The sequence below is a fragment of the Pseudorasbora parva genome, chromosome 11, assembly GCF_024679245.1.
Source record: "Pseudorasbora parva isolate DD20220531a chromosome 11, ASM2467924v1, whole genome shotgun sequence".
Lineage (NCBI taxonomy): Eukaryota > Metazoa > Chordata > Actinopteri > Cypriniformes > Gobionidae > Pseudorasbora > Pseudorasbora parva.
Window position 1 is genome coordinate 38557328 of NC_090182.1, and position 19506 is coordinate 38576833.

A 19506-nucleotide genomic window follows, 5' to 3' on the forward strand; every position below is an offset into this window, starting at 1 on the left:
TTCAAACGTTGATGTTATTGAATGTCACACCTTGTCACACCTCTTTAATATAGTGCATATACAAGAGTAGTGCTGAATAGCAGATGTTAAGGTGTCTACAAAAAGGGAGACACTGTCGAGATACGTGTTGAATATTGAATGGGTTTCTGGAGGCTGTTTCTTCTAGCAGTAGGGGCCCTTGAAGAAACTTGAAAGAGATTGCATTACATTATCCAAGTGTAGAACTGGTTTTGTCAACACATCTAGAGGCTACCCCTCGTGGCCTTCCCTGTGTGAAGGTGCCTCCTTAACAACTACGTTTGGTCTGGTCACACTAAATCATGTATGATAGGACGGGTTGAAGCGAGGGCGAAGAGCCAGAGCGCGTGAACCTGCTTTCTTTGTCTCTCTTGCTGTCTGTCTTCTCAGCTCAAAGTCTCCATTATACATGACAGATCAAAGACTCTCCGACAGCCTTCCAGAGACGCACATCTCCATTTGCGTGGCAAACAAACCCTCCTCACAATTTTACCCCCTTCTTCTTTTATGTATTTTTAATTTTTTGTCTGACTCTTCCTTGCAGTCGCTTTCTTTTGCTTCTTTCAGGGCCCTGTTTTACAGTACGGCTGTGTTCACAAACAGCTATGCTATCAACAAGAGTGACATCTGATCTAAATTATATAACCAAATTCTCTCTTAATCGTCAGTTCAACCCTTAAACACATACCTCTGTTTTTTATCATTATTATTTTTTTAATAATAAGGTATTCTAGCCTGACAAACCAGACCCACATCAAGATGTTTGGTCTGGAAACTCACCATTGACAGGGCTCAGTCCGAGGGGCGGGATAAACGGTTGTCTTTCAAACTCCCTCTGCACGCGATAGGATAGCGCTACAACCAACCAGAGCAACGAAGGTGAAACAGAGCTTGTTGATAGATTAAACATTCGCCGTATCCGGTCGGCTAAACTCCGAACACATCTTCCCTTTTTAAGAATGACTTCAGTGCCGTTCTTTGTTCTTTTCTCAGAGAAAAGCTTAACTCCAAGTCTTCCAGAGTCGCAGTCAAAGCTGATTCGAAAGACCGCCGCCGTTCGCCAGTTTCTGTGTTTACTAGAAGCACGCAAACGCAACTCGGCCGGCGTCATTATGGCCCCGCCCCCCGACTCTATAGACGATGTGACTCTTGCCTGGCAAGAGTTAGGGGAATACAGCTCAGAAGGGTATTGAGAGTTGCTAGACGACACTCGCGGGCAGATTAAATTTGCTGCCACTAGGGTGCGTCTAGATTTCTAGACAAAAGGTATTCCTCATTTAAAACTAAATAACAACAAAATAAATTATAAAATAATGTCGCTAATGACCCAAGGTATGTGTACTAGTGTAAGTATATATATATATATATATATATATATATATATATATATATATATATATATATATATATATATATATATATATACAGTATATATTTATATTTATTTATTTATTTATTTTTCTGCACAATAATAATTGAATCTCTGATGACCTTTATTGCAATAAACCTCATCTTGTGGAATACCATCTTGTATTCCACAAGATGATAATATCGGATACACAATGATGAAGTGACGTTTCACTCATAGTTACTGCAGGCAGAAAACAAAAGAATATTAATGTCACTGACACTTGATGACGGATCTGGTGAAGAAGCTGTCAGCGATCAAAATATACATTTTTAAGACATTGAAAATTATAGGTTTGAGAATATGTTTGAGATGGTAAATATGAACCAGATGCTGATCGAATAAAACTGGCTCAAACTGAACCCTTGCAAGATTCAAAAAGGTACTACAATATGATTTATTTTATTATTTTGTTATTGTTATTATAATATATTGTTATTTAAATAAAATTTTATATTCTTTTTTTTTATTTTGTGGCAGGTAGTAGTATAATGATAATATTATTTTTTTATTATTATTTTTTTTATTAATAATTCATAATTAAGGAATTATTTCCTTTTTTTGCAATTTCATCAGTAACCTGTTAATAATTATTAAGAATATTTCAGAAAATAAAACCGTAATATTAACAGTATAATTTGTTATAGATTTAATCACTGGAAACTATTAATCCTACAAATTGCTGGCTGAAAATGCACTGACCATCATGACAATGAAAAAGTTTAAGGTAGCACTGATGAATATTTTAAGTAAAATGAAACCAAACATCATGTAAATCCATTAATTTCTAGGCAGCTCTTTTCCTGGCTGCCCTATGGTCCTTTGGATTTGCATATTGGACACCGGCCATTGTTTTTTTCATTTGGCATGTCTCCATTTGGACTCACCCAATCTGTGCTATCTTGCATAGACATGTGCACCCAAATTGACTTGTTTCTGGGAGATTTTTCTGTCGCTGCTTCTCGTATGACACAGTATGGAAAGATCTTAACTTCTTCTCTCATCTCATCTGCCCACTCGTCCATATCGAGATATGAGTATGTTCACGGGGGTGCGCGTGCCATCACCGTCAGCTCTGTTTGGCTTTTTCATTTCATCCATCATCCGCCTTTCCTTGTTTATTCCTCAATCTACTGTCAGGCGCTTAGGCGGACTCGGTCTGTCTTTCACCTTCTCTCATTTCGCTTTTCAAATCTGCCTATTTGCTCCCAGAGCCACTCTTCCACATCTTAAACGTTATTTGAGCTCGACAGAGTGCTTCAGAGCAGTTCCCCACGTCAATACCAGGCTCTTTTTTTTCCTTTCCCCCTTTAAAAAAAAGACTAATGCATCTTATCTGTTGCTGATGCACAGACGCTCTCTGAACAGCTATTTCATAGAGAGAGAAAAAACACGCTCCTGACCCAGTAATTGTCACCGCGTTATTCCCGCGGATCCTCCGATAATTCAAAGGAATAGGTCTGCTCTCTCGGTGAAAAGATTCCGCAGTCGTGCAGAACGACGTGACTGACACCTCCTCCGTTCTCCACAGCCGAGCCAAAAAAAGAAATTCGCAGAAATTAGTGACACTTCCAGTGATCTCTGTATCTGCCAATTAAAAAGTTCTTCTTTTTTTACTGTAGAAAGACAGAAAGACATCATGCTAAATTTGTCCTGGAAAAAAAGACACACTGAAGTGATTCACTGTGATTAAAGCTGGCAACGCAGATCAGATCACTTGTTTCTTCACACTTTTCTTTGTTCCTTATGCGTGAGAGTCGCTTTTAAAACATGGATTTGAAAGAGATGGATCTGCATCCAATTTTCACATTGGAATTTATTCATAGAAACCATCTTGTACTTTTATACACACATTTAACATTTATTTTTGAGATGGAAAACATTACAAATGAACCGTGTTTAGTAATTAAAAATTTCTGTTTTTTGCATGTTAGACAGAATATTCATATAATAATAAAATAATAATACTCAATGGCAATATAATATAGTAAAGAGTTGTGGCTGTAAAATGCACAATGATAAATATTCCAAAAGAAACATTTTATTATAAAAGAAAACAAACAAAGGTGTTCACAGGAGAAATAATGGAAAAACGCAACCACTCTAGCACAAACAATAGAGGACAAAGAACTAAGGAGAGGGTGTATATACAAACAGGGTAATCAATGTAGAAATAGAACAGGTGTGGGAAACTAATTAACAATCATAGAAATAAACCAGTGGCGGAAAACGAGAACCAAGGAAACGGGTATTAGAATAAAACCAAAGCAGAACATACAAGTTCCCCCATAAAGGCACTTTCTTGTGCAGTAAAAGGTCCAACTGAGAAGGAGACTAGGGTTGTGAAGATTGTGGGAGTTAACAGGAGCAGGAGGATCCAGATCGTCCAGCCAGAATGATGCCCCATTGCAGATCTAGGGGGGAGGAGCCATGGTGGAGATTCTCTCAATGATGCCAATGGGGACAACATATGGAATTAGAGCTGATGGAGAGGGAGCACAGAGCACAGACGGAGAGCAGGTGGACCAGTATGACACTGCATGCAACGGAGGTCGCGATGGAGCCATAGCAATGAGCCCCCAGGTGTAACCAGGGTCAATACCAGGGCTGAGGTCAAGCCGGAGCGACTGAGTGCCAAGGTGTAGCCGAAGGGAGGGTGGCGCCAGACTGAGCTGTAGGGGTGGAGAGATAGAGTGCAGTGTACAGCTCGCAAGTCTGTCCAAGCGGGATCCGGTGGGTTGAGGCAGCCTGTTGGAGCCGTAAGGCAGATGTGTGCTGGAATTTTCAGCTGCCTCTCTCCCGGGCCGTGGAGAGCAAACCTAAAGAGCAGTTTTTTGGTACTTTCCCTGGCTTTTGTCCTTCCTTGATGAAGTGAATGGCTTTGGCTGTAGCTAGGTTGTATCGGCAGTCCTTGATCCCTTTGCTGATAGCCTAAGCAATGGATTTGAGGACCTGGTCGTGCCTCCATCGACCCTCACCCAATGCCTTGGAGCAGCTGCTCAGGATGTGTTCCAAAGTCCCCACTTTGGAGCAAAGGGGGCATGCCGGTGTTTCTATCTTGCCCCATGTGCACAGATTGGATGGACATCATAGACCCCCTGATTCAAGAACTTGCTCCTCTGAGGGTTTCACTTCCAGATGTCCTTCCAGGTGACACTCCGCTCCATCGCCTGCTCCCACTTCATCCAGGCACCCTGTTGCCGCATGGCCACTGCTCTGCTGGTTTGCTCTTCCTCGACTGAAGCTTGCACCTCCTCCTGTACCAGCCTCTGTCTCTCCTTTCCGCTGGCCGAGTCATAACGGGTCGCTGTTAGGCTCCCAAGTCCGGCTCTTCCTTGCGCCACTGTTCCTAGGATGGCCTTATGCTTCAGCCTAGTCTCTGCTTGCTGGACTGCCTCTGCTGCCCTCCACTTCCTCCCTGTTCTTACAACAATCCCTGCGCCGGACACTTTGGCATCTCTGGATTCAGCGTACTGTAGGTGTCCCTGTGCCCGTTCAACGATGAACTCCTCCCTGATTGAGCTAAAGGGGAGCCTGAGCATATTGGTATTCCCATATAGCCCGATGTTACTTAGGCTACGTGGTAGACCCAGCCATTTACGTAAATAGCTGCTCACCTTTTGCTCAAAACCTTCCACCACAGTCATGGGGACCTCATAGATGAGCAGAGGCCAGAGGATTCTTGGGAGGATTCCATGCTGGTAGACCCAGGCCTTGAATCTTCCAAGGAGCCCAGACTTAGACTTAATATTATATTATAATATTATATTATAGTATAAATATACATTTAATTTAATGATTTAATTTAAAATATGAACGTCTGGAATATAACTAAAATTTAGACTATGTTTTTGATCAACAACAACAACAAAAATGCTACCCAAACATTATACCGGTTCCATTTTTCAAATTACTCAGACGTTTCTTTTTGTACTAATGGTTTTGTTTTCAACATTACAATATGACTTTACAATAATCCTAGCCCAAGAAGCCTTTTTGATTCATGGTGGGATGTTAGCTGTCACACAGAAATCATTTGAAAACCCATTCAATCGCATTGTATCCACAAGTACTGAGAGGTTCCCTGCTGAAACGTGGAAATAAGATCACAGCTGGACGGTCCCTTTTTCTGTCAGTTCCCTGAATATGCTGGGGCAATATGAGGTACAGTACATGGGTGACTCTCTCTGGTTCTCTGTGGGCCTCTAAATATGCACATTACGTGATCATAAAAGCAATTTACCCGCCCCAAAGGCTTTCACAAACACTTTTAATGTCCAACCTCTTGCTTACGGCAATTACATTTTACTGTAACTTTTGCAAGGTTTCCAAATTGCTCTATTTTGAATGAATTTTGATTGTGTATAATATTCAGCTGTACTGAAAAAAGAAAAAAAAACACTTTCTCTGGCACAAACTATTTAGCAGTAGGCACGATCCCTCCTTCATTTCACTGACATTTTCTGTCAGGCCAGAGGCAATAAGAGCGAGGTTTGCATTCAGAGCACACCGCAAGGCACCTTTTAGTGTCACGACTGGAATTGAAATGGGGTTCACCACAGGTAACGGAGAAATGAACTCCCGTGCCAGAGGAATGAGCTCTCTCCGCCACACTCTTAATATCAGAGCAAAGCAGGACAATGGCATAGCAACATCTGATTAGAGCGGCTGAGCGCCAACATTCTGTTTCTATGGGAACAGGATATTATGTGCCGGCCCTGAGCAAACAGGAAGTTTATGTCGGTGAGCTGTGTTTACACTGGCCTGACCGACTCCGCTGACCAGGATGGCATCTTTAGGCATGTTAGGTGTCAGTTGGGCTTTTGTTTTTCAGTTGTCTTGTTGAGTATAGCTGTACAGATCAGTTTCTATATTAAGCACAAACTTATAGGTTCCTAAAGCTGTTAAATTTTTACCAGTGCAGTCTAATGCACACTATTTTGTCACACTTTATATTAGGTGTCTTTATCTACTATGTACTAAAAAACTAATTGTTTGGTACAATGTACTATACTTACTGTGTGGATAATGTATTGCAAAATGCGGTTACACTTTATTTTAAGTTGCCTTTGTTACAGTGTAAGTCTATCTTTATGTCCTGAGTAATATTCATTAACTGCATTAATTTATGTAGGATTAGTGTTTATTGAGTAAGCAATCTGTACTCATTCAAAGAACTATAGTTTACAGTCTACTGTAGTATTTGTACAAGGATGCCCCTATGAACATGACCGTGATCTTTCTAGGTTAGCTTTAGCATTTCATTCACTCTCCATGCACTCAGAATTATGCAGGCACGTTGTGGCTTGGAACTCACATGTGGAATGAGTTTCCCCTCAGATCAGCTGACCTTTACAGTGCGAGTTTGCCTCATGCAATGCCTGCAGAGGGCTGATGTCACCACACAGACAGACAGTGAGAGGGACATGATGTCACCTTGAGTATCCTGGAATCCACCGTAAACGTGCTAAAATATATTCTATGCAGGACATGAAAAAAATGCTTCTAGATGTGCAAGAAAAAAAAAAATCAGCCAGATCAGCCAGATCATAACACAATGCAATATTGCATCCTCAGTGTTTATATATATATATATATATATATATATATATATATATATATATATATATATATATATATATATATATATATATATATATATATATATATATATATATATATATATATACCTCCAGTCTTTGTGCTAAGCTAGGCTAGCGGTGGGTGCGTCAGACATGGCTGACAGTTATGGCACGCACGGAGACGAGAATGGACTTATCTAACTCTCGGCGAATTGGTGAATAAGCTAAAGTCCCCAAAAGGCGGTGTGTTGCTTTAAAAACATTTAAAAATTGATTATTCAATACTTTTGACTGGTATTGTATGTCCACCAGTGATGCGCGGGTTGATCCAAAATGAGCGGGTACCCGCGGTTACGAGTCATCCAAAAATATTTTTTATGATATTCGGGTCTCGGTCGGTCGGGTCGTTTGAAATAAAGATGATGCAGGACAAAATGCCCAATTTCCCAACATGTTGAACTGAGCCATTGTAATAGGCTTTCCTTTTTTAAACGCATATAGCCTAACTCAGTAATGTCCAACACGGTCACATTGCACACTCATACTATTATACGCATTACAATCTCATGGAATGTATACGCCAAAATGAGTTTTGGCATGCATATGATACGCACTTTATGGCGTGTTCATGACATGCTCTTGGTTAGGATTGGGGTGGTGGGGTGGGTGGTTTGTGCGTATAATACGCCATAAAGTGCGTATCATATGCACCCAAAAAAACGTGCATAAAGCTCATTTTGAGTATAGGCTACATTCCAGGGCGGGAGAAGTGGAGTGGCGGATTTTTGTTGTGAAAGTCGGGGGTGAGACGCACACTTCGATTAGACTGGATAAACACAAGCAGCATCTTAATTGTTAAGAAAACGAAACGAAATAAATGAATAGATCAAGCCTTTATTACACAACACTAGGCTATATTATACAGCATTCAGAAAAAGAACAGTTTTGGACTTTGCGCTCCTAAGGACTTGCACACTTTTCCAAAAGTGGGCTCTCTCTCAGTTGACTGCTGATGAATTCTCCAGGCAGGGTCGAAACATAAACATCGCGTTCATCAATAATATGCATCTAGAGCTGAAATGGAAAATGATGGGCCGCCTCAAGAACTGCTGCTCTCGCCGCTGCATATCTAAGCGCACGTCAGGGCTTGAAACATTTCTCCCCCACAGCCTGGATTAAAGAATATTATGCCAGGAAGCATTTACTACATTTAAAAAATGCGGGCCAGGAAGCGGGTCAGGTAACCTTACAATTTATTTATTTTTGCGGTCCGATTTGCGGGCGGGTTAGCTGAAAACGTCGGTCGGGTGCGGGTTGTTTATACATTGACCTGCGCATCACTGATGTCCACCCATTGTCCAAAATGCTTATACAAAACTAGTCTAATGACAAAAGCATGTTTTAATATTCATTATGTTTTTATATTTATCAAAAACCAAGTCATATATAATTAATATTTTGATATACTACTTTTAGTAACACAAAACTGTTAGGTGAAGCTAAAGTTTGCAGAGGTTTTTGATGAGGAAGTTATAACTCTTGACACTCTCAGAAAAAAAGGTGCATTGCTGTCACTGGGGAGGTACCCTTAGGTACAAAACAAAAAGTTAATACTATGTAGCTTTAAGGTACTAATACACACTCCTAAAGTACTGATATGTACCTTTTAAGGTTCTCATATGTACAATTTAGGGATGACAAAGATGTAAGTTTACACTTTTGTACCTTAGGGTACCACCCCAATGACAGCACTGTACCTTTATTTCCTGATAGCCTAATAATAACACATTTTAATGGCACAGTCATCCGAACATAACTCAATTCATTTTTATTTATTTTTTGATTTAGATTGTAAGAGCTACAGGAAGCGATCTCGCAATATGTGTCGGTGTGTGTTTCTGGATTATTTTCTGGACGTTAATATGTGAACCTCTGGATTCAATATAGAATTGGAAAGAATGCTTAAATCTTTCCATGTCCAATCTGTATTCATATTTCTTCATTTATAAAAAAGAAAAAAAGAAAAAATCTTTAGAAGATGATCTAGTTAATTCTGGGCGACATCTATGATTTACTGTGCAATGAATTTGCAATTATAATCATTCTTTTGGTCTCTTATGTTGTGCCAATTGCAGGCTATTAGTCAACAGGGGCCTTGCTAGCCCTTAATTAGCATTCTCATCTTCTGTCTGTTAAGTGTTGGTGAATCATTGTGGTTACATGCTTACTCGCTGACATTTCCATGCCTTATGATGCTCAGATGCAAGCTGGTGATTATCCAATTCCCAGCCTGTGTTCGAGAAGCGTTGGTGTGAGAACCGTGCGCCTCCATTATCCAAGAGCCTCCTCTTCTGAGACACTCAATTATGATGTCATCTCACAACTAATCTATCTTCAAAGGTGTGTTGTGGGACTTTCCTTTCAGAATTTCAGCTCTGGCAGGAAGCATTTAGCTCTGTTCCCAAACCTGGAGAGCTGCCTACTTAAAGAGCTGTTCCGAAAGGCAGGCAGAATGTTATGCTGCCCCCTGTGATACCTCATTTTGGCTCAATTCTAACACCAGACTGAACTGGATCACTCACATTAAGCCATTTGATAGACCCCACATTTTTATTATTGATGCTATAGCTATTCCAGCCACTTTATTTCCTCCTGTCCATTTTAAATAAAAAAAGGCACACCAGTTCAATGGTACAGTCATCTGAAGATGGCTCTACCACAGGGATGGGCAAACTGGGGCCTGGAGGGCTACTACTTGGCAGAGTTTAGCTCCAACCCTAATCAAACACACCGGAAGCAGTTAATCAATGCCTTCAGGATTACTAGAAAGCTATAGGCTGCTGAGTTTGTTAAGGGTTGGAGCTAAATTCTGCAGGGCAGTGGACCTGCAGGACCAGGTTTACCCATCCCACCTCTTTTAGTGCTGAGTTTTTGGTTGATTGATTGATTGATTGATTGATTGATTGATTGATTGATTGATTGATTGGTTGATTGATTGATTGATTGATTGATTGATTGATTGATTGATTGATTGATTGATTGATTGATTGATTGATTGATTGATTGATTGATTGATTGATTGATTGATTGATTGATTGATTGATTGATTGAACGAATGATTGATGGATGGATGGATGGATTGGTTGATCGGTTGATCAGTTGATCGATTGGTCGGTTGGTTGGTTGGTTGATTGATCGATTGATTGATTGATTGATTGATCGGTTGTTTGGTTGGTTGGTTGATTGATTGATTTATTGATTAACTAAATGATTGATTGATGGATGGATGGATGGATGGATGGATGGATGGATGGATGGATGGATGGATGGATGGATGGATGGATGGATGGATGGATGGATGGATGGATGGATGGATGGATGGATGGATTGGTTGATCGGTTGATCGACTGATCGGTTGGTCGGTTGGTCAGTTGGTCGGTTGGTTGTTTATTGATTGACTAAATGATTGATTGATTGATTGATTGATTGATTGATTGATTGATTGATTGATTGATTGATTGATTGATTGATTGATTGATTGATTGATTGATTGATTGATTGATTGATTGATTGATTGATTGATTGATTGGTTGATTGGTTGGTTGATTGGTTGGTTGGTTGGTTGGTTGGTTGATTGGTTGGTTGGTTGGTTGGTTGGTTGGTTGGTTGGTTGATTGGTTAGTTGATTGATTGGTTGGTTAATTGGTTGGTTGATTGGTTGGTTGATTGGTTGATTGCAATCATATGCATCAATTTACATGCATATGATTGCATGTGATACTGCTTGTTTCTGCTTGTTCTTCACATATGATCTGGAGGTTCTGTTTTCTTTCACAAAATGTGTCATAGCGTCCCCTAGCGTATACCAGTAAAAACACAGAAAATCCTGTGTTTAGCAGGGATGCGTTTTCTCGCAAACAATGGAAAAGTGTGTGCTTTGTGGGGAAAGAGTTAAAGTTATTCTTGTTTTTTTTTGTGCCCAGATCAATCCCGAGTTCTGATCCCATACTTGTATTTTCTTAGTGCTTGGTTCTGCACACTTCAAGTAGGCTACGTTAAAGTTATTAAAATCAACCCAGTGTACAGGGATGCTCAGAGAGGGTTTTTTTGGGGGGCAGAGGCTGAAATGTTATAAATGGGCATCTATCACTACAGGAAATATAACAATTTAAATCATTATAAATGTTATAATTATACTCTTTCGGCTTGGGACATCCCAAATCTTCTATTGGAATTCAGTTGGGATTTTAAACTGGATAGATTTTATTGTCATTTTACTGTTGCTTTTAGTTGAAAATGTTCCCTCTGTATAGCAGACAGAAGAGGAAAAAAAAAGTTTGAATTAAAGCTGCACTATGTAATTTTTTCATCCACTAGAGGGCGCCTATTGAAAACAAAGGTGTAGTTTGATGATGCTAGGTTTGAGCAGAATCTTGGGACATGTGGTTTTCACCTCACAGCCGCTGGAAAAGAATCGGAATAGGACTCATGAATCATAACTAAATATAGCATAGCATAAATCATGTTCATGGTAAATGGTAAATGGACTGCATTTATATAGCGCTTTTATCCAAAGCGCTTTACATTTTTGCCTCACATTCACCCATTCATACACCGACGGCGATGTCAGCCATGTAAGGCGCCATCCAGCTCGTCGGGAGCAGCTGGGGTTGGGTGTCTTGCTCATGGACACTTCGACACTTGGTCAGGTGGAACCGGGGATTGAACCACCAACCTTCCAGTTTGTAGACAATCTACATGAACCACTGAGCCACTGCCGCCCCCATGGAAGCAGTTATTAACATTACTGTAGTATGAAGCATAGCAGGACCGAGTGTTGTGGAGCTGAGCAAGGCCGCTGGAGCGATTGTTACACAAACACATGCCTTGCAAGGAGCAGGACTTTTATTATGACGGGACACAGTCGCCATTTCCACTTTTACTGTCACGAATATAAGGTAACGCAGCTGTTTATCATATCAGATACATTTAAGTGTGTTTAAAATGACGTTACTCTGTGCATTCGCTCAGCGGCTGCTGTGACTCATGTTCACACTGCTAAGAGTAAAGCGTTTCTGCAGAATAAAACCGAGGGTAACGCAGATATGACGCAATTAAAAGGCGACTCCCTCAGACGTCCCGGCTCCTTGGTTAAAATAGCAATTTTCTCACAATTTACAAATAGGTGGAAACATTTGGGATATTGTAAGAACTCAACTGAACAAAATATATAACACTGGCCTGGTGATTTTTAGATATTTTACTACAAAAATGCTACATAGTGCACCTTTAATTTGTATTTGCATATATATATTGAACATTAAGCTGTATCGAGTCAATTGTTTGTGAAAAACACTATTTGTGTGGCATGTTTTGTTTCTGTTCCAATCAGCTACTTAGTGTTAGTTAGTCAGTTGTCTCCATAGACAGCAATGCAGCTCACAAGGCTTTTCTAAAAATGTAGAATTACAGAAGACGTTTAATTACATGTACCCACAAAAGTGAACAATTTATAATCATGTTTTTGGTTGCTTTCATTTCAGCTTGCTCTCTCTCTCTCTTTCTGCCGCATGGTCATTGTATTCATTTTAATGAGATATTTTGTATCTGTTTCTCAACAGGTCAGCCTGCCCAATGACTCCAGTTGTGTGGAGGAAATTCTGCGGGTGAGTTAGATTCACTTTTTCTCTCCAGCATGCTAATTACGCTCGGTCACCTGCTCAGTGCCGTTTTACACACAATGGCACTGCGCTGTCATGAGAATAAGGCTCCGTGTTAAAAGAGAGGCCCCATTACTTTATGACCAATGGGCCTGTTTTTCCAGAAATTATATTTGCCTATTTGCTCTTATAAGGTGAGGGCAGTAAAAAAAAGAAACGTGTCACCTGTCACATTATTTGAAATGTTGTCAATGAAACCCTTGCAATGTTGTGTTCTTAGAAACTCATTGTGAGTCTTACAAGCTCTCAAAATCATGATATTGAATATTTTTTAACCAAATGTTTATGTTCTTGTTAGTAAGACACATCTATAATTAGTTTAGAATGTCACATATTTAATCATCTAGCAGAAGCTTTTATCAAAAGAAACTTACAAATGAGAGTGACTAGTCCCAGTAAGTCCATTACAGTACACAAATCAAGGTTTATTATTTTTACTGGATATAGAATAGTCAGTGTTAGTATTAAAGTCAAGTGTTGCCCGAAAAAGATTCAGTCTCCATTTCTTGAAATGAATGTCTTTATAATATAAATGTCTTGTTAAGCATAATGGCTGTTTACACTCTAGCGAATGATTTATACATTAAAGGGGTCATGAACAATCTGTTTAAAGTGGCGTGTCTGCTGTGAGACGTTTGTGTTTACTATACAGCTCTTAAAGTTAACTAATCGTGAAGTGTTGATTATAGAATTATATTTAGATTTATTAGCCTAGAAATCTAGACGCACCCAAGCGGCAGCAAATCTGCCGCAGTGTGTTGTCTAGCAACTCTCAATACACTTGTGAGCTGTAAAAACCAAACTCTGGTCGGGCGAATCACATCGTGTACAGTGTCAGTGGGCGGGGCTTAACATAATAACGGCAGAGTTGCGTTTGCGTGCTACTAGTAAACACAGGCTGGCGAACGGCGGTCTTTCAAATCAGCTTTGACCGCGACTCTTGGAGTTAAGCTTTTCTCTGAGAAAAGAACAAAGAACGGCACTGAAGTCGTTCTTAAAAAGGGAATATGTGTTCTGAGTTTTGCCGACCGGATATGGCGAATGTTTCATCTGTCAACGAGCTCTGTTTCACCTTCGTTGCTCTGGTTGGTTGTAGCGCTATCCTATCGCGTGCAGAGGGAGTTTGAAAGACAACCGTTTATCCCGCCCCTCGGATTGAGCTGTCAATGGTGAGTTTCCAGACCAAACATCTTGATGTGTTCTTTGATCACAGTATAAATAACTGAAATATTTTCATCCTACTAAGAGAAATGAAGGGAAGCTGACCAGTTGGTCACTAGTTTATTTTACTAACACATAAACAAAGAACATCTGACTGTACATGAATTATTATGTATCAGAAATCACTGATCACCGATCGGCCATTAGAAATAACACGGTTACATGTTGTGGCATTACTGTCGAGTCTATATCGTTAAAGTCTGTTTGCAAATCCTGCACCGAAATTGTAACTGACTTACCAAGAATCCACAGTAAAATGTACTAAATTAAAAAAAAAATAATAATGCTCAACTGAGACATTTACATTGTTGAAAATAAATAACCACATTCCTAGGATTAGGATCCTTTGGAAGTTAATGTTATTTTTAGTTCTGTATCGCTCTTCTCTCCTCGTCATCTCACTAAAACGCCAGTGGGCGGGGCCAAAATTACAATGTTGAAGTAGGTGTTAATCTTCTTCTGTAGTCTTTCACCTAAAATTCCACAACCAGTCATTCTCTGGGTTTTCAATAAAAGCTGTTTTTAAACCAACTGACACTTACAGGATATTCTCATAGTACGATGACCTCTTGTATGTTAAATATAAATTGGATTTCTCAGTTCGTGACCCCTTTAAGTGATTACATGCTATGATGCATTCTAAAATTATTATTTATACATTCTAAAACTTACACATTTTTATGTGTATTGCACCCAGTTACATATAAATACAAATACATAACTTGTATTCAAATTCTTTATAATGCATTATAAACCATGTTATCAAATACACATGGAGTTTTCATTTATTACACTTGTTAACCCTTAAAGACCTAGAACATTTTGGGGCGCCTGACATGCCTCTACTTTTCATAGTTTTAGTAAGCGCCATATATCATAGGAGAACCTGAAGTTTCCATCTGGCTACTTTGATGTCCCCATTTTAAATTGATTTATTCTGTGAATGGGTTAAATTAATATAATTTCAAGAAAAAACGGCAGCAAGTGAGTGAAAGTGGTGTAAAACACAAACTACATATTAATAGAGAAATATACTGACTTCTGTATGCTGTGCTGTGAGAGATTGCTCTGTGCGCATTTATTTCTGTTTATTTTCATGCATGCAAATACACATTCTTTTTTTTCAGAGAAATGTGATTGGTGGTTCAAAAGATCAAACACTGTGTTTATTGGTTGAGTTGATGACAGTTTCAACGAATCTGGGCACGGGGGGGTCGGACTAATGATAAAAAAAATGAATTCTGTTTGGCTCAGGGGACCTACCCACGTGCGTTTCCTTACCGAATCAATGCTGCATATTTTGATGACGCATCCACACTGACTACGGAGCCTCTGAATGATCAATCACGAGACATGTAAAAGCGGAGATTCTCCTCTTCACGGTGCAGTTTACAGCACACAGATTGGATTAGCAGTTTAAAAGTTATTAAACATTTTAGAACAATAGTTATTTTCTGTGTCTTTAAGAGTTAAAGGGGTCATGAACTGAGAAGTCAACAAGCCATACCCACATCAAGATGTTTGGTCTGGAAACTCACCATTGACAGGGCTCAATCCGAGGGGCGGGATAAACGGTTGTCTTTCAAACTCCCTCTGCACGTGATAGGATAGCGCTACAACCAACCAGAGCAACGAAGGTGAAGCAGAGCTTGTTGATAGATTAAACATTCGCCGTATCCGGTCGGCAAAACTCAGAACACATCTTCCCTTTTTAAGAATGACTTCAGTGCCGTTCTTTGTTCTTTTCTCAGAGAAAAGCTTAACTCCAAGTCTTCCAGAGTCGCGGTCAAAGCTGATTCGAAAGACCGCCGCCGTTCGCCAGCTTCTGTGTTTACTAGAAGCACGCAAACGCAACTCGGCCGTCGTCATTATGGCCCCGCCCACCGACTCTATACACGATGTGATTGGCCCGGCAGGAGTTTGGCGTTTATAGCTCAGAAGGGTATAGAGAGTTGCTAGACGAAATTCGCGGGCAGATTAGATTTGCTGCCGCTAGGGTGCGTCTAGATTTCTAGGCTAATATAAGAGGTTATCATACTCTAAAATTATCCTGTAAGTTTCAGAACTGAAAACTTCCTTGTTAGTGCAATAAAATATTTTATTGAAACCAGGCCCAGCAAAAGATCTATGACAACAAAGGAATGCAAGCTCCGCCTCTGCAGAAGAATATCAACACCTACTTCATCACTGCCCGTTTAGCCCCGCCCACCGATTTGCGCATGACATGCAGTAGAATAGGTAGCCTCAGTAACATAGGCCTACGTGCTGTTAAACCAGATCGAGCTAACCAAGCAATAAACATGCCGTTGAGTATACTGCCTGGACTCGACGGTAATGCAACATGTAAGTAACTGTGTTCATTCTAAAGCCTGATCTGAAATGGAATGATTCATGTACAATCAGATGTTCTTTGTCTGTGTGTCAGTAAATCAAACCAGTGACTAAACATCAATTTGTGTTGTTTCTCTTAGTGGGATAAAAATAATCTGTTATTTAACGGTGATTCAATTCTATCAAGAAAGGGATCAAAGAAAGCGATTAAAGAAAGCTCCCTTTACAATCGTTGGAGCAGCACACACTGAAGCTGTGAATCAACAAATGCTGTTATATTCAACAAATATCTTAACCATATCACATTTGCACTGTAAGTGAAGATGAAAACATTCGTTGGTGTACAGAAACTGAGTTGCAATGACAAGATAACTGCTTTTATGCACTCAGCATGTGTGTGATCGGCTACAATGATCATCACTGCAACCTTTCATGTCACGATCTAAATATAATGCAACATTTTTCACGATTAGGTAACCATGATAGCTGTAGTAGTAAAAATGCGCTAAAAGAGAGAGTAATACTTAGATATTTCAAATAAAAAGATGTTAGCCAATCATAGCAGTGGGCGTTTACACTGAAGTCTCAAAGCAGACACGCCCCTTCAAACAGAGCATTCAAACTAAACGGGCTAAAATCAAGGTAGGAAAAAACCCTTTATTTAATAATTATGGCTTTTTTAATGTAAAAAGCATTCTAACCTTACAGTATAAGTGCCCCCCAGGAAACATCATAAAACAAGAAAGCAGCACAGTTCATGACCCCTTTAAAGGTAAAAAGTTTTAGTCTAAAGAATTGTGGATGTATTTATACATTTATTAGGCATTTTATATTGACCTTCATATGAAGCGTTACCCTATGAGGTCCTCAAAATGTCTAGTCCTGGATCTTTTCTGTGATGTTAAGACATGACGCCACAGATATCAATGTAAGTAAGGACGGTGCAGTGAACTGACTCTGTAAGAACATCTTGTATTCTTTCAGTGAAGAGTTGCCAAGGCAACCCAGAGTACATGTGTCTGTTGAAGTGCATGGTGGGTTTACTTTACTCGGTGGAACTGCTGTAGTCCCTCACACTTCAGCTCGCTTATGTTGACTCACATGTGACTCATGAATGAGGACGTGTTTTGCTTCAGTCTCTAAGGATCTGCATTCCGCCAATGGATAATTGCTAGCTAACAGAGCGGAGTTAAAATAACATAATTAATATTTTCAAAGAGTTTCATAAGTAATAATCTCTTTTGTACAGTTAGAAATGCAGTGCTGAATGTTAGTCATTTTTCATGCTGAGAACTTCTATTACCCAGTAAAGTCAATTACTAAAATGGTTCCACTGCATTTAATGGTACCGATATGAAGCTATCTAATTAACTCTTTGCACACCATTGATGGAATTTTCCAGAAATCCATATTTTCACTGTTATACGGTAGGTGATCGCTGTTACGGATCTTCTGAAAGAGTAGAGAATCTCCAGAGGTAGAAGCAGAAACAATTTATAGAAGCGTTCATCAAACATTCAACATCATATAAATCAAAACTGCCTAATGTTACCGAATGAAATGTCGATCCAGGACGAGCTACAGGACTGTGAAGCTTTTGGGAGTTGATGAACACTCCATGATGATTTGAGAATCTTTCTGAATTCAATCCGGATGTAGTTTTTTAACAAAAACAAGTTTTAAGCTGCTTTTTTGTTCAAAATGTTTCTTTGTTATGAAACTTAGCAACATTAAAGTTTTGATTAAAAAAAGAATCCATTATGCTAGAGAGGAAAAAAAAAAAGGAAAAAAAAAGCCGGAGCTCTGTTTTTCCTTTTGATATGTTGTATGTTCAGCTTCAGATACAACAAGATATTCTGGGGGCCATTAAAGTAAAAAAAATAATAATAATGCAATCGCTGCTGGCGATCTTAAAAAAAGTGGTTTTGTATTTTACAATATTACCATTTTTATTGTATTTATTTAAATGTTTTTTATTTATTTATATTTTGTATAATGTTAAATTGCAATAATATGTCAATATTATCAATCAAACTGTATTTTTAATCAAACAAATGCAGCCTTTGTGAGCAGAAGAGACTTATTTCAAAAGCATAAAAGAATTCCAATTAGTGTAAATGAATGTGTAAAATGTATTAAATAGATTTAGAATGCTCAAATATGTCACCTTGACAAAAATTAAAAGGCAAGATATTTTCAGTTAACACGTTTTAGTGTCCAATAATATGCTGAACTTAATTGTAAAAATCTCTAAATTACCGGTGCATTGCGGCATGAATAAATTAAGCAATTGCTTTAATTTACAATTTTTTCTGTAAATTAATCTTTTTTTCTGCCTTGAGTCAATAGTAGCACAACAAAGAACAAATACAAATCTTTTGTAATTGTCAGAGTCTTATCAAAATTAATGTGTTTCCATTGAATGTTAAAGTATGTGTGTGACTCAAACAAGGTCAATCTCAAAATATTGTCACAAATAACCTGAAGTTTCCATCTAGATCATTTGATGTCACAATTTTACATTTATTTATTCTGAGAATTGATTAAATATATGTAATTTCATGAAAATGGCAGCAAAAAGGTGGTATTTTTTTTACTGTGAACTCAAACAAAACTTCATGAAGTTTGCTTTTTTTTTTCTTTATAAAGTTAGACTTGGTTGTTTTAAACTTCCAGATGAAATTTTGCCTAACAATCCCCCAGCAATCTAGGTTTTTGAGTGAAAACAGGTGTATTTTATGTACTGACAATGTAGATGTGTCAGGGAGTAAAGTAAATAGAAGGATTTAATATCAGAACACTGACGCAAACATATTTCTCCAGAGAACATATATTATAATTTGAACATGAAAAAAAAAATGCAAACAATGCAACAAGTTGTGACAACACAATAAATATACTGAGTAAATGAACAAACAGTGCAAAAAATCTTCTCAAACACAAATTGAGGAAAATATACTGAGTGAAAATGGTGTAAAACACAAACTACATGCAAATAAAGTAATATAGACTTTTGTGTGCTGTGCTGTGTGAGAGTGCGCTGCACGCGTTTGTTTATTTATTGGTGGTTCAAAAGACAATACACTGTGGTTATTGGTTGAGTTGATGACTAATGATATAAATAAATAATTTCTATTTGGCTCAGGGGAGCAACTCGCGTATGTTTCCTTGCCGAATCAATGCTGCATATTTTGTTGACGTGTCCACCACGACTAAAGACCGTCTA

General features: G+C 38.8%; 1 protein-coding gene across 1 annotated transcript in view; it reads left to right on the forward strand.

Moving 5' to 3' along the window:
* Positions 1-19506, forward strand: part of aff2 (AF4/FMR2 family, member 2) — a 386660-nt gene that overhangs the window by 194094 nt on the left and 173060 nt on the right. Inside the window, exon 4 of the mRNA XM_067457882.1 lies at positions 12630-12674. Coding sequence (XP_067313983.1) covers positions 12630-12674 — 45 coding nt within the window. The remainder of the gene's footprint in view (positions 1-12629; positions 12675-19506) is intronic.